We start from the raw sequence: 14,239 nt of genomic DNA on the forward strand, positions 1-14,239 counted from the left end.
GTTAAATAGAAACCTCTAGTAGTAATTTATATGCATTGGTTGTCTAAAAAAAAAAAAAAAATTGCAGACAACATTGGCTTTATAGTTTTTTTCATTTAACATTTTGTGACTAAATCAAGTATTGACAAACAATTCGAAAATTAACAACAACAACGAAAGACTTAGTCCCAAAAAAAAAAAAAAAAAAAAACCCTCTACCAAGAAATTTATTTTATTACAAACTTACTATTTGAACTCAACAGCCAAAACTTACCAATTAATAAGAGAGGAAAAAACTAAAAAGAATTTCTTTTTCTTTTTTCTTTTTTTCAATGCGGATGGTTTGTTGTTCTTAACAATTATTTTTTAGAACCCAATGTTTAAGTAGTTATTTAATACTTTTTTGCAAGGGACAGCTCTTATTTTTTGGAGGGGCCAACTATCAATTTTAAGGTCTAGTGTCTAAAAAATTTGCAAAATATATATACCTTATAAAGTTCTTTTAAAAATTTTGGCTAAGTGTAGCTCCGCCCCCATAGAAAGGATATTAACGATGAGGTGAACAATTTTGAGGACAATGTTTTATCAAGGCCAACAACAATTCAAGAAACAACATAATTTTTAACCTTAAGATTTTCAACCAGTTCCATGATGACAAGTTGACAACTCCATATTCAAGCCATATCAATGTCAAGATACATGTATAACTCAATTGAAAAGGATTCTAACTTGTTATTAAAAAAGGGGTGGGGGGAGACACTACAAAAAAACGGTTCTATGGCCACGTTTTTAAAACACGGCTATACGTCAAAAAAACGTGGCTATAGGCTATAGCCATGTTTTTTTAGGCTGCATTTTCTAATGTAGCCTAAAAACTGTGACTATAGGACTGATGGGCCTATGGCCGCACTTTTTCAAATGCGGCCCAAGACCAGGACCTATAGCCCCGTTTAAAACGCGGCCTAAGGTTTTGGTCTTGGGCCGCGTTTTAAACGCGGCTATAGATTTAACCTTAGGTCACGTTTAAAACGCGGCCTAAGATCAGAACCTTAGGCCACATTTAAAACGCGACTATAGGTCCTGCTCTTAGGCTGCGTTTAAAAAGTGCGGCCATAACTCCCTTGTTGACGGCCTCTGAGACATATTTTAGCCATGTTTTAAACGTGGCCTAAGGTTAAATCTGTAGCCGCATTTAAAACGCGGCCTAAGACCCCTAAAAACCTCTTAAGAATTTGTCTATAGCCGCGTTTTAAAAACGCAACTATAGTTTTTGTTTTTGTTTTTTTTTTTTCCCCTTTCTAGGCCAGATGAGTTTTACAAACCTGCTATAAGTTTTACAAACCTGTCACACATACAAAAAATTCCAGCTTGTTGCATGCAACAAAAATAACAAGCCAGAATTTCAACTAAATATCAAACTAGAATTTTCTCAAACCTGTCACAAATCAATATCTCTAACGAATACGGGAAAATTATCAATCTTTAAGGAATATGCAGTTCAATATAGCAACAAAATGGAGGGAAAAAGTTTAAAGTCCATTTGACACAAAAAAGATGCAGCGAGCATCAGACATCATGTTTACAATATTCCTTCTGATACAGCCAAAAAGTTATACAACATACAATCTTAAAATATCCACGAAGAGTCCTCACTGTGATGCAGCGCTATCCTGAATATATTATATACATCATATTAGTAGCACATAACAATGCATTGCAATAAACACGCAAGTTTCATTAAATTAAAGACAACATTTTTAGTACCTGAAAAATTGCTTAAACTGCTCACGCTGCTTTGTAACATGGCTTCTTGTAACATGGCTCTCACGCCCAACATCATTTCATCCATTTGCCGCTTTGCTTCGGCCATTTGCTGGTCATGCCATGCATCTGATTCCCGCTTTGCTTCAGCCATTTGTTGCTCATGCCGTGCATCTGATTCCCGCTTTGCTTCGGCCAGTGCTTCGGCAATTTCCTCCTTATGTCATGCATGCAATGAAGCCATTTGCTCCTGATGCCTCTGCTCTGACTCGGCAAGTTGGTCCCTCAATGAATTTTTCATTTTAGTCATCCGATGGGCCATTTCACTGGACGACGGCCCAGTCAAAAATGGAAGGTTGGACCCACTTCTTCCTATTGGGGTTGGTCCAAAACTGACCCCACGTACATGTACATGTACACAACATTCTTTGCCCATCACTTGAGCAAACGCATTATCTTGTAACATGGCTCTCACGCCCAACATCATTTCATCCATTTGCCGCTTTGCTTCGGCCATTTGCTGGTCATGTCGTGCATCTGATTCCCGCTTTGCTTCGGCCATTTGCTGGTCATGTCGTGCATCTGATTCCCACTTTGCTTTAGCCATTTGCTGCTCATGCCGTGCATCTGATTCCCGCTTTGCTTCGGCCAGTGCTTCGGCAATTTCCTCCTTATGCCGTGCATGCAATGAGGCCATTTGCTCCTGATGCCTCTGCTCTGACTCAGCAAGTTGGTCCCTCAGCGAATTTTCCAATTCAGTCATCCGATGGGCCATTTCACTGGATGACGGCCCAGTCAAACATGAAAGGTTGGACCCACTTCTTCCTGTTTGGGTTGGTCCAAAACTGACCCCACGTACACGTACACGTCCACAACGTTCTTTGCCCATCACTTGAGCAAACGCATCATCTTTTGACCATAGGATTCCTTCACGACGGTCTCCTTATAGTTTACCCCCGTTGTTTAAAATTTCAGTCATTTTATCCTGTTTTCTCACAAGAACCAAATAACATATTATTTGCTATAAACATTTCACGCACAAAATACAAAAGAAATAGGTTACGATATAGGGCTTACAATCTTATCTCGCACTTCATCACTAATAGGATTCCCATCTTTGGTACAGTATACTTTTGCAAAAATAGCTGCACGCTCCACAACTTGTCCACTTTTTTTTGCCTACATCATATTCAACAGTCTCATTACAATAGTGATAATTTATGTTGGTTATATGAAGCAACAATCGACAACCAAACATAACAAATGGAATTTGGGACATAACATGCAATATAAATGTAAAACAAATTCCTTAAAAATGTAGTTTATTACATTCAAAAAGACAAGTGAGTTGTTTTCTTCATGCGAATGCTTTGTATCAAGCGGTTTTTGGTACCAACACTCCTGCCCTTTCAAATAATTTAACATCTAAGAAGTGTGTTTTTGGTAACTGTCATATAAAAATTGTGTATGTGTTTGTTACAAATTGTGCCGTTCTTTCTAGCACCCAAGTATGGATCTCTCTCTCATATTCAAATTTTGGTTTTTGGAATTTTTGTGAATTTGATTAGTATTTCTTGAAATCTTGCGCCAAGATATGGCTCATTTAGAAGTTATGAGTTCCAATAATTAAAAATATGTTTTGTGTATTGGTTTACTTAGTAAGTGTGATGGTAAAGTGCAATTGGTGGATCTAGTTCATGGATGAAGTGCATACTAGGAATAGTATGAATAATGTTGATCTCGATGTACTGTGGACACAATTGAAGTAAATAGTTGTATGACTATAAAGCAAAGAAAGAAGCATGCTTGCTAAGTTTTCTTTATAAACTCATCTACCAGGGGCTCAACTTCCCATTTCATTACTCATGGCAACATTTGATATTTTTAGCAGATCAATCTCATTTCATTACTCATGGCAACATTTGACATTTCTACTACAACAACATTTCTGATGGGAGATTACCAGTATATAATGGAGCTAAAAAGTTTTTATGGCAAAACCAATTACATCACCAAATACAATCAATGATTATAATTTCATACTCAAGCAAAAAAAAAAAAAAAAAAAAAAAAAAAAAAAATTAAAGACAAATATCAAAACCAAACAACAAACAACCAACTAGAGAGTGAGACCCTTACCTGACATGAGGATGTGCAATGTAAGTGTTGGGATTGTATGAGAGTGAGAGGGGGAGTGAGAGAGGGAAGAATTGATTAAGTGTTGGGATTGTATGAGAGAGAGGGACAAACTGTTGAATGTGTGTGAGGAGAGACCCTAAAAACCAGATCTATAGGGACCCAGACATGATCAGCCACATGTTCTAATATTTTGACCACAATTTGAAAATCGAGTTTCTGAGACTCGGTTTGCTAAAGTGGGAAGGGGACGCACTGCTGAAGAGAAGGAGACGGAAGCACAATAATATTGTAAATGGAAATGACTTAAAGAACTTGAAAGTAAATAGCTTGAAAATAAAGAACTTGAATGTAAGAACAATAATAAGGCAGTAGAACCAGCCAAGCAGTATATATCAAAATAATTCAAAGTAAATAAGAACAATAGTTCAAAATAAATGAAAGCAATTTAAAACCATCCGGTATGGCGGTAATCCGTTCAAGGTGGTGGTAGCAACAAGTAAAGTAATGAACATATAACTGAAAATACTTCTTATTGAAAGTAGGATAAACACTTATAGTAGTAGTAGTGAATACAAGATCTCAACAGTTACAGGTTAACAGTTACAAAGCTTAAACTAGTCCTAGTTACAAGGTTTGTAGGATTACAAGGCTTGTAGTGAACAAATGTGAACAAGGTAGTAGTAGTAGAAGCAAGTGGGTTCTCTCTCTAAGAAGGCTAGTTCTAAGGGAAGAGAAATCAGAACTAAAACTTTGCTTCAAAAAACCCCCAAAACATAAGGGACAACCCCCCTTAAATAGGCAAAATTCAGAGTGAACAGTGTCATGAATAGTAACAGATGAACAGTAACAGTGAATAGTGACAGATGAATAGTGACAGGTGAATAGTAAAATGAAAATTTTCTTCTCTTTTTGACCCAATCTTGTAAGGAATCCACAAGATTATGGGAATACCTCTTAGACATCAGCAATAGGCCTATAAGTGTAGGAACAAGGCCTCATTATTGGTGTCCTTAAGAGACAAAAAGAAGCCAATAAGAAAGAAGTCACTAATAGGCATGCACTTTGTTGTCTTCACGTGAACATCATTCTTTGGGATCCTTTAGAAGCATCATAATGGTGAAAAACCAGCTTCTAATAGTAGTAAATATTGGAGCATTGGCCATTGTGCAGGCTAGACAAATAAGAGAATCAAAATCCTCCGCAGAATCTGAAGTATCAGTTCTGACTATTTTGGCTATTGTGCAAGCCAGGAAAATAAAGTAACACCAGTCTAGTAGTGACCTCATCAATCAGTAGAGGGAGCATCGGAGGGATAACCATCAAAAGGATCAAAAAGACCTTGTGGAGAATCACATACATGCTCATGGTAAATAGCATACTTGTTACAGAATCCACAATATAAAATTGGCTCAAACTTTGGAGTTTTTCCTGGGATAAGAAGACTGTTTAGATTAGGATGATCTTTTTTTTGTAGGTGAACAAAGGCATCAGCATAGGGTTTGGGGCCAAAAACAGCAATTCTACCTGTGCTTCCTATGAAATGATAATTTTTCCATAGATCATGAGCAACTTCACGAATTTGATTATTAAAATAATTTCTCCAGCATTTTGCAAGACCAAAAGGATCTTTAAAGGACAATTGAGAATTTCCCTTGAACCATGGCCCTTGGTGAGTATAGCCATTAATGAGAATGAGATGCCTTGAGGGGTTAACATTCATCCAGTTATTTTTCTCCCATTTTGGTAGAGTGCTATAGCATCTAATAGTAACAAAAGGTCTAATGGAAGAGTTTTCAAACCCTTTAATAGCATTCTGAATGATCTGTGGAAGTTGGCTAGCCTGTTTATGACTTGTCAACTTTACAAACCTAACAAAGCCATATTCAAACATTTGGGAAAGCCAGCTAGAATTAGGATCATCATCATCACTATCATCTGAATCTTCATCAGTGAAATATGAACCATCATCAAAATTAATAAGGAGACCAGGAAATGGATGTTTCTTTTCATATACTCTGAGACTGCTCCCAAAGTGATCTTCCCATTCAAGCTGAATAAAGACATTATCACCTTCGTCTATTTCATTAGGGTCAGGAATAGTAGCAGTAACAAGTTTTCTAAAATACTTGGACCATAGGTCAAAAGACCTAGACATAGCCTTGCTATCCAGAATACGAGATTGTAAATCTGAAGGCAAGTTGGCAACAGCACTTCTTAACATGGATTGGGTCTTAAGACTCAATCTAGCATAATCAGTGCCCATTATAGTCTTTTTATCCATCGAATGGATCTCCTCTTTGGCAAAGAGTTGACTAATGTAGGCTTTAAGACGGCTCACAAGAGCCTCTTTTTTTGAAACAAGGTTATTTTCTGGAACAAAGTCAATATTTGAAGCAAGGTCATTATCTGGAATAAGGTTACCATAATGGCTCATATAAATCTCGTTTTGAGCAGTAAGGTTAACAAGGTGGATTTCAAGGGCTCTAAGGGTTTTGTGAAAAACATTACTGTGATTTTTGGTAAAAGCAAACTGAAGGTTATCAAGAATGAATTTAATAGAATCTGGTAATTCTGAATAGGTACCATTGTGGAATTGTAGATTTTTTGACAAAACTTCCTGTAAAGCAATTAATATATCACCATTGGAGTATGTCACCTCCGCCGGGACATCTCCTTGAAGGGATGTTGATCCACTGGGTTTTACACCAGAAGATGCGCCTTCATGCATTTTAAAAGGTCGTCCCGCTGGGAACCCTTTGCTTTGGGAATGGTCCTGTGCAGGAGCTTTTCCCTTGTTTTTCCTTTCCATAATAATCCACTTACTAGTGGTATAAATATGAATATTATTATTGTCCCACTTATTAGTGGTATTTATCCACGCATCATTATCCGATTCCTGCAAAGAATCATTAATATTGTTAGGATAATGGATAGTTTTTAACATTTTGGTGTTATGAAAATTACCTTTAAAATCATCAGAATTCATTATTAGTTCTTGAACAAGTTCATTCATGGGAGAGTCTTTCTTATAAGACAGATTATCAATATCAATTTCAAACTTTGAAGCAAATTTGAATTTTACTTTCTGTCCAAATGGATCAGTAGTAATTCCATCATGTTCAACAAGAAAGGGATACAAAGCATTAATAAATGGCAGACCAAGAATCACTTTATTAGTCATATTTTTGACAAGAACAGAAGGAATCTTGAAACAAACATTATCATGACACACCTGAGCATTATTCAATTCATACTTAATTTTCATTTGAGAACCATTAGCAGAAACCAATCTTTCAATAGATTTCTCAAAATATTTTGAGGGAATTAATCCTTTTTGGATACAGTTCATATTTGCACCAGAATCAATCATAGCAATAACAGTGAAATGATAATTAGGAGAAATAATAATTTTAACTTTTGTAAACCATTTTGGAGGGAATAATTTATTAACAAAAGCAAGTTGGGGATTAGTGAAAGTATCAGGAGTACCTTTATCAGAAAGAAGAGTCTGTTGACTGGAATCATTTCCATCACTGTGCTCATTTTGTTCGTTACTGGATTTATTAAGATCTTTATCAAGTTTTAGCATTGTCAATTCTTGTTTGAGATTATGGTTATCACTTTTCATGCTTTTAAATTCATGTTTTAATTCATTTATCTCTTGTTTAACAATATGAATTTCATTTTGGAGATCATTAACAGTTAGTTCTTTAGATTTCTTTTTATTAAATCTTTCCAAAGTTTCTTCAAAACTTATGGTTGATTTTGGTTTTTTACCAATTTCATCTCTTATCAAGTTTTTCTTAAACCTATCCAAATATTCTTTCTGGAGTTCAGGGTTTTGAATTTGATTTATTAGCTGAATTATCAATTTTTCATCTTCTTCACTTTTGGTGAGAGCATTAATAACATTGCAACAGGAATCTCTACAACCAATTTTAATATTAGGAGAATCAGAAGAATCATCAGCAGATTGATAGCAAGAATCAGATGAAGAAGAAAAATCATCTTCCAAAGAATCAGACGGGGTGTTTGATTCAAGGATTCTGAATAATTATTCTTGCACATTATCATCAATGTTTAACATGTTGAACTTGTTTTTTAACTTACCAGGTTTTTCTTTACAGTCTTTACTAAAGTGTCCAGGTTTACCACAGTTAAAACATTTACCTTTACTTGGTCTTTGTTTAACATGTTTTTTAGAAACATTTTTCTTCTTAGCATAGAAATCATTAGGTTTAATAAAGTTATTTCTGTATTTTTTATGGCTTTTATCATGTTTTTTACTTTTTTGCCTAGAAGGAGCAATAGGAGGCAGACCATATTGTTCACAGAAATTTCTCATTTCATATTTAGCTTTTCTTTTATTCTTTAATTGGTGTTTTAACAATTTTTCATCATTGCACATATTAATACCAAGTTTTTTAATAGTACTGAAAATATCACCATAAGTTAAATTATCATAATCAATAGAATCATTTTTACCCATTAATTCTTGTTTTACCTTATGAGCAAAGATAGAAGGCAAACCGTCAATAAACTTTTCTTTCCAATAAGGCTTATGGCAATCTTTCCAGAGCATCACCCTGAAAGTAAAAACATATTGATACCATCTGTAATCAGACATAGTTGGACAACTCAAATTATTTAGATAATCAGAAACGCAGGATGAAATATTAGATGGAGTACCAACAAAATGTTTAAGAATGGTATAGATCAAGGTATTAACACCATCAGGAATACCACGACCAATACTTTTATAAAAAATAGGCAAACCTTCTTTATTCTTTTTAACAGCATGTTTAATAGACTCTTTGGATTCTTCAGTGATGTATGAATCCCACCATCCACGAAGAGTACCAGAAAAACCAGTAAGAAGCAAGTTAACAATTTCAGGTTGATCAAGATCATGGTTGTTTTGATAAGTAATACCAACCATAGACATGTGACTCATTTTATTAATGATTTCCTGTTCAGACAAACCATCAATATTCCATTCATAGAGCTTATCAGCAAAGACAGAAAACTGTGTTTGAAAAGATCTCTCTTCAAACTGCATATCAGGAGGAGTAGGTTTTGGATACCAATTTTTTGTAAAAGACATGGGTTTGGAGTTCCCAACAAATCTTTTAATTTCTGGGAAATCATCATCAAAGATTCTTTTTGCAGGAACAGAAGAAACAAAAGAAACAGTATCAGAATCTGTATTTTCTTCAGAAACAATTTCTTTTTTGGAAATAGTTCGAGCAGTTGGAGTACTTGTAGAAGTACTAGTACCCTCAGTTTTAATCTTTAGATTAGAAAGCATTTTGTCAACAATTTCAAGAGTCTTGGACTGAGAAGTTTTAAACATAACTTTTTCTCTTTGACTGGGTAAATCAATCAAAGGTTTCTCAGTTTTAATAGGAACAGATTTTTCAGAAACAGAAACAGTTTTTTCAACAAATTTTTCTTCAATACAGTCAAGCGTTGACCAATAATATGCAAAGATTGATTAGTAAAATTGTTTTGTTCAATAAGGCTAACAATAGGAGTTTGGTCATCAGCAATTTTGAAAGGAGAGGCCTTCACTTCCTCTTTTGTCACTTCATCTTTCTTAGTAGTTATCAAAATTGAATCAAGAGGAGGATGACTAGACCTAACAATGGTTTTATCAATCTTAACAAAATTTGATTTCTTTATCACATATAAATGTTGTTTTGAAACCTCATTATTTGGAACATAATGGTTTTCAAGAAAATCAAAGAACAAAATATGTTTTTTCAATTGATTCATCATTTCCAACCATTTTCTTTTAACACGGTCTTTATCAGATTGAGCAAAATTATTTTGGAAATATTTTCTCTTGGTTTTGTTTGTTGCAAGCATAAACTCATTGTACAAAGAATCCCAATCAATTTCAAAATCATCATTTAAAACAGTCAAAACTCTTAATTGACTTTGGTAAACAGGAGGATTTTCAATAGGAGAATCAAAATCAGATGGAGTAACAGAAACAGTGTCTTCCTCATCTTCATTAGCAGTTTTACTAAATGGAGTGGAAGTTTCAGGTTTAGTTGAATAGTAAACAGAGCTAAATTGGGATTTATCACTTGAAATACCTTTTAGCTTTAAATCAGAGGATGTTTCCAAATTCTTTTTCAAAAATTCATTCATCTCGCGATCTCTTTTTGAAATGCTTTCAAATTCAGCAAAAGAATGTCTTCCTTCGTTGATCCTCAAAGGTGGATTGTTTTGAAAACTTATTTTAACAATACCATCAAGATATTGTTGAATATGGGTGAGATCAAGCTCATCAAAAATGGGTTTAGCAGGAGGGATTTCTTGTTCTAACAACCAATCATTAGGAAGTTTAACATCTTGCCATTGAATCATTTTTGGAACTTGGATTTTAGCATCAGGAGTTGAACATTGAATTAACATGGTTTGACCTGAAGGTTCTCTAGGAATCATAGCACAAGGATTCATTTGAGTACCCATAAGTTTATAATAAATGCGGTAGATCAAAGCAAAAGGCTTACTACCCTCTTCCATGTGATAACCAGATGAAGCAATATTCAAAGTCAAAACTTTAACAATATTAGGATCATCCAAAGCAAGAGTAAGATCAAGATAACAGTTAAAATAAACAAGACCATCATACATAGAAGCAGTGATCATACCAAGAATGCTATCTTTAAAAATCTTAAATCTAGCATCTCTTAAACACATGAGAACAGAAGCATTAATACCCTTTCGGGTAAGTGGTTTAATAGCAACTTGAACCATACCAATATGCAAATAACTGAATTTCTTAGTAGCAAGGAAGTCATTAATATTCTTTTTAGTAAAGAAACAGCATTTTTCATGAATTCTCGAAATAGAGAAAATTTGTTCAACCGTTCTAGCTTTGTAAGCAGAATGAAAAGCACTTTCAACGAAACTAGTTTTATAAATAGTTTTAGTATCAACTTTAGGAATAGTCCATTTACGAAAATCAGGGATCACCTCATTATCATCAATAGTGTGATCTTCTTCATTTACAATATCAGGAGGACAACTAGTCCTGGAGCTGATAGAGGAGTTGGATCTCCACAACTTATTCATACTAACCTAGGTTCAACACTCAGTTATCATGTTTTTCTCACAACCGTTGCATTTCGTAACACATACCCTAACCAACCTTATACCTCTCATGCCCTACACGCCCTCTCTTGGCTCAAACGGGCCTTACAGCTAGGTTCTAGGACTTCACTTTACGACTAGGGTGGCGCCAACGACGGTAAGAAGGGAACACAACAACGGAATATCAAGCGTTCGGGTAAACACGAACAAGAGACAAAGAACACAACCACACTACCACCGGCCAGAAAAGTGAAACCGAGTCTCTAAGGCTCGATTTTCATGTGGCATCTACATGGAATATTAGACCACAGAAATCGAGTTTATGATGATCGATATGAAAATCGAGTCTATAAAACTCGATTTCCATGTGGAAAAGGTTCCACGTCACAGTGCCTCAAAACATGAAAACCGAGCCTCAGAGGCTCGGTTTATAAGTCCAAAATCGAGCCTTTTAGGCTCGAGATGCTACTAAGTTATATAGTTTGAAAAAGTTCCCTACTAATTATATTGTTTGGAAACCAAAATTAGTTTCCTATTTATAACGTTTGAAAAACAGAAACTACTACGGCCCCATTTGATACATGAGTTTAAACACATGTTTTCAGTTTTTAAACAACATTTATATGTATTTTCACATACTTTTTCACCCATATATATTTTCAGAAAAACTGAAAACGGTTATTTAAACACAAATACCAACTGGACCTACGTCTTTAGGAAAATCCCAATTTAGCAAATTCTACTTACCCTCACAAGGCCAACCAAGTTCTAAGCAATGTTTATTCTTAAAAAAAATAAAGTTCGAAGCGATATCAACTTAAACCTTATGAAGAATAGCGCAACCCTATCAAATAGACTAGCTCTACTGATTGGACATTAAATCAATTAGAAATAAAAAGATTGTTTACTATATTAAAACTCTAGCAAATTGTGTCCCAAAGTCAGTTAGAAATTTGTATGATCGTATCAATTTTCTTACCAGAAATTGTAGTCTTTCCAAATCCTTCCATTCCAAGAGAAGTAAACTCCGTACAGTGCGACCGGCTGGTGACCCGCGCACTACACATCATTCCGAGATTGATGTTATCGGGTGGGTCCCAGACCTCCATGACATGGTCGAAGACAAGCCCTCCAGGGATTAGACAGTCACTGCAAAGCGTGCAGCCATGGTTGGGGTGTGTAGAAGTAGAAGCGAAGGGAAATGGGATGCCATAGAGAAGGTGAGAGGCCATGGTTATAGAATCACATATGGAGTACCTAGTGGCTAGTGGTTCCATGGTTTTAAAAACCGGGAACTGGATCTCAATCTTGCCCGGTTCTCTTCGAAAATCAGAAATTAAAAAAATATGCATCAAAAACCGGAAATCGGTGGTTCAACCATCAAAACCACTCTCAACCCAGCGTGTAAAAAAAAATGACAGTGGTATCACTGATACAGTGACAAGTGTGTTTGCAGAGAGAAAGAGAGAGAGGAGTAAAGAATTCGGCAGTGCGAGCTTTCAACAAAATGAGAACAAGCAGTCGCAAATCCTAAAGTTTTGAGAGAGAAGCTGAAGGAGAGAGGAAACTAAAAGTTAACAGAGTGATTAGTAGAGAGAGAAGGTGGAGGAGAGAAGAAACAACATCCAGCAAAATTAACAAGAAGATAAAGAAGTGGTCAAAGTGGGAGTACGTGGGAAGTGGGTATTAAATGGATTTTTTCTGCCATTTAATGGAGTTGCAGTGTCATGCGCCAAGGAGCTAGCCAGGCCCTTGGCTTGCACGTGTCCCCACCAAACTGTGTTGTCCCCTCCAAACTGTATTTTCCCTTCCTCGAGAAGTGGTAAAGAAAGTGGGAAAACAAACAGCTCAGTGCTGAGCAAAAGAAGACAACACGTGAACAAACTTTATTTCTAAATATCGAGTTGATAGTACAGTTCACAAGCCACTCTAGTTTAGGTACAAACGGCAATCACTTGATCTTTTATAAGATATCTGCATTTAAAATTTAAATACCGTTTATTTTATTAAAAATTAAAAATTTATTATTAAAAATATTATAGTAAAATATTTTTTATTATTACAAATTACTGTTTATACATTTTTAACACTTAGCCGGTTTATGAATAGTGTTATGGACTAGCCCAAAAAAAAGCAATCTCAGAAAAAGCAATCGCAAGCATTACACAAACGGACCCTAAGTGTATGTTTAGATTGTGTTTAAAGTCTGCATTTGTGCGTTTGCGTTTTACACACAGTAGAACCCATGGTTACAGTAACTAAAATATCATGCCCAAGATTGAAAAATGCGTCTGTTAGTGGATTCGTGCATTGTTTATGAGACTCACAAACTTCTTTTTTTCAACAAAATTTTCATTAAAAATAAGTCTCACAGTACTATTCACAAATTTAAAATTTATTTTAATATGATATTTTTAGTTTTTAGTTTTCAATAATAAGCAGAAATGGGAACCAAAAAAGACTTTACAGAAAACAAACAAAAGAAGAGAGTTCGTGCCATGTGAGAGGTCTGGTGAGAAGCAAAAGAAGAGCACTTGCAACAAAAGAAGAGTCCATGCCGTGTCCCACGTCCCAAGCATCAGATCTGACTAATATCAGTTTTTTGATTGCTTCTTTTGGTTTTCTTTTGAGGAGTTCGAATTTTGATGGATTTTTTTCCACGTTAATTTTGCCCTCTAAAAACTCAAGTTTTTTCATTGAATTTAAGTCTTAAAGATACGAAAATATGTATTTCTTAAATAGTTACAAAAAACATGATAACTAACAAAATTGTTATTAAAATGATGTTAATTTGCAAAAAAAAAAATTGATTTATCCTTTGCCTAATTAATTGAGATTTTTATTATATATTTATCTTTAGTCTAGATTCTGTTTGTTTTGAAGTAAAATATTTTTAACTCCGTAAAATATTTTTTTAGGTGTTTGATATAATAATTAATTTTTTTTAATCAAATCAACAAAATTGATAGCTTAGTACCAAAGTCACTAGTGCTAGAGGTCTAGTGACCAGACCGTTGGAATCGACAGTCAAAATGGTATCTCCAATGACCAGACTGCCAACACCAACCGACAATACAATATCTTCAGATACTAAACCCTCCAACATCGATTACGGTGCAAATCTCCAGCCATCGAACCACCAAAACCAATCACCTATGAGGCGTCTCCTGCCAAGGAATCGCCAGCACCAATCATTGGAGTGGAGTCTCCAGACGTCGAACCGCTAGCACCGGTCACTGGAGCGATGTCTCCAGCC

General features: G+C 35.2%; 2 protein-coding genes across 3 annotated transcripts; both read right to left on the minus strand.

Annotated features, from left to right (window-relative positions):
- Positions 1-1,403: 1,403 nt before the first annotated feature.
- LOC126727064 (uncharacterized) lies at positions 1,404-2,963 on the minus strand. Of its 2 annotated transcripts, XR_007656141.1 has the most exons (3): positions 2,818-2,963; positions 1,744-2,725; positions 1,404-1,649 (listed from the first exon to the last, which is right to left on the minus strand). XR_007656141.1 is itself a non-coding variant. In XM_050432528.1 (2 exons), exon 1 carries the CDS (start codon positions 2,627-2,629, stop codon positions 1,964-1,966), a length of 666 nt encoding a protein of 221 aa, XP_050288485.1. In that variant the 5' UTR covers positions 2,630-2,805; the 3' UTR covers positions 1,404-1,649; positions 1,744-1,963. The 2 variants fall into 2 exon arrangements, 1 of the variants encoding a protein (XP_050288485.1); XM_050432528.1 differs by lacking the exon at positions 2,818-2,963 and having other exon boundaries at positions 1,744-2,805.
- A 1,668-nt stretch (positions 2,964-4,631) lies between these two features.
- Positions 4,632-12,642, minus strand: LOC126727053 (uncharacterized). The gene is made up of 2 exons (XM_050432516.1): positions 11,963-12,642; positions 4,632-6,775 (listed from the first exon to the last, which is right to left on the minus strand). The coding sequence occupies exon 2, from the start codon at positions 6,686-6,688 to the stop codon at positions 5,165-5,167; it is 1,524 nt and encodes a 507-aa protein (XP_050288473.1). The 5' UTR covers positions 6,689-6,775; positions 11,963-12,642; the 3' UTR covers positions 4,632-5,164.
- Between the last annotated feature and the right edge of the window lie 1,597 nt (positions 12,643-14,239).

This window comes from Quercus robur, chromosome 1, assembly GCF_932294415.1.
Source record: "Quercus robur chromosome 1, dhQueRobu3.1, whole genome shotgun sequence".
Taxonomy (NCBI): Eukaryota; Viridiplantae; Streptophyta; class Magnoliopsida; order Fagales; family Fagaceae; genus Quercus; species Quercus robur.

Excerpts from the sequence above, each read along its gene's own strand:
- LOC126727064 (XM_050432528.1), bottom strand. The coding sequence starts at position 2,629 with ATGGGCAAAGAACGTTGTGGACGTGTACGTGTACGTGGGGTCAGTTTT.
- LOC126727053 (XM_050432516.1), bottom strand. The coding sequence starts at position 6,688 with ATGGAAAGGAAAAACAAGGGAAAAGCTCCTGCACAGGACCATTCCCAA.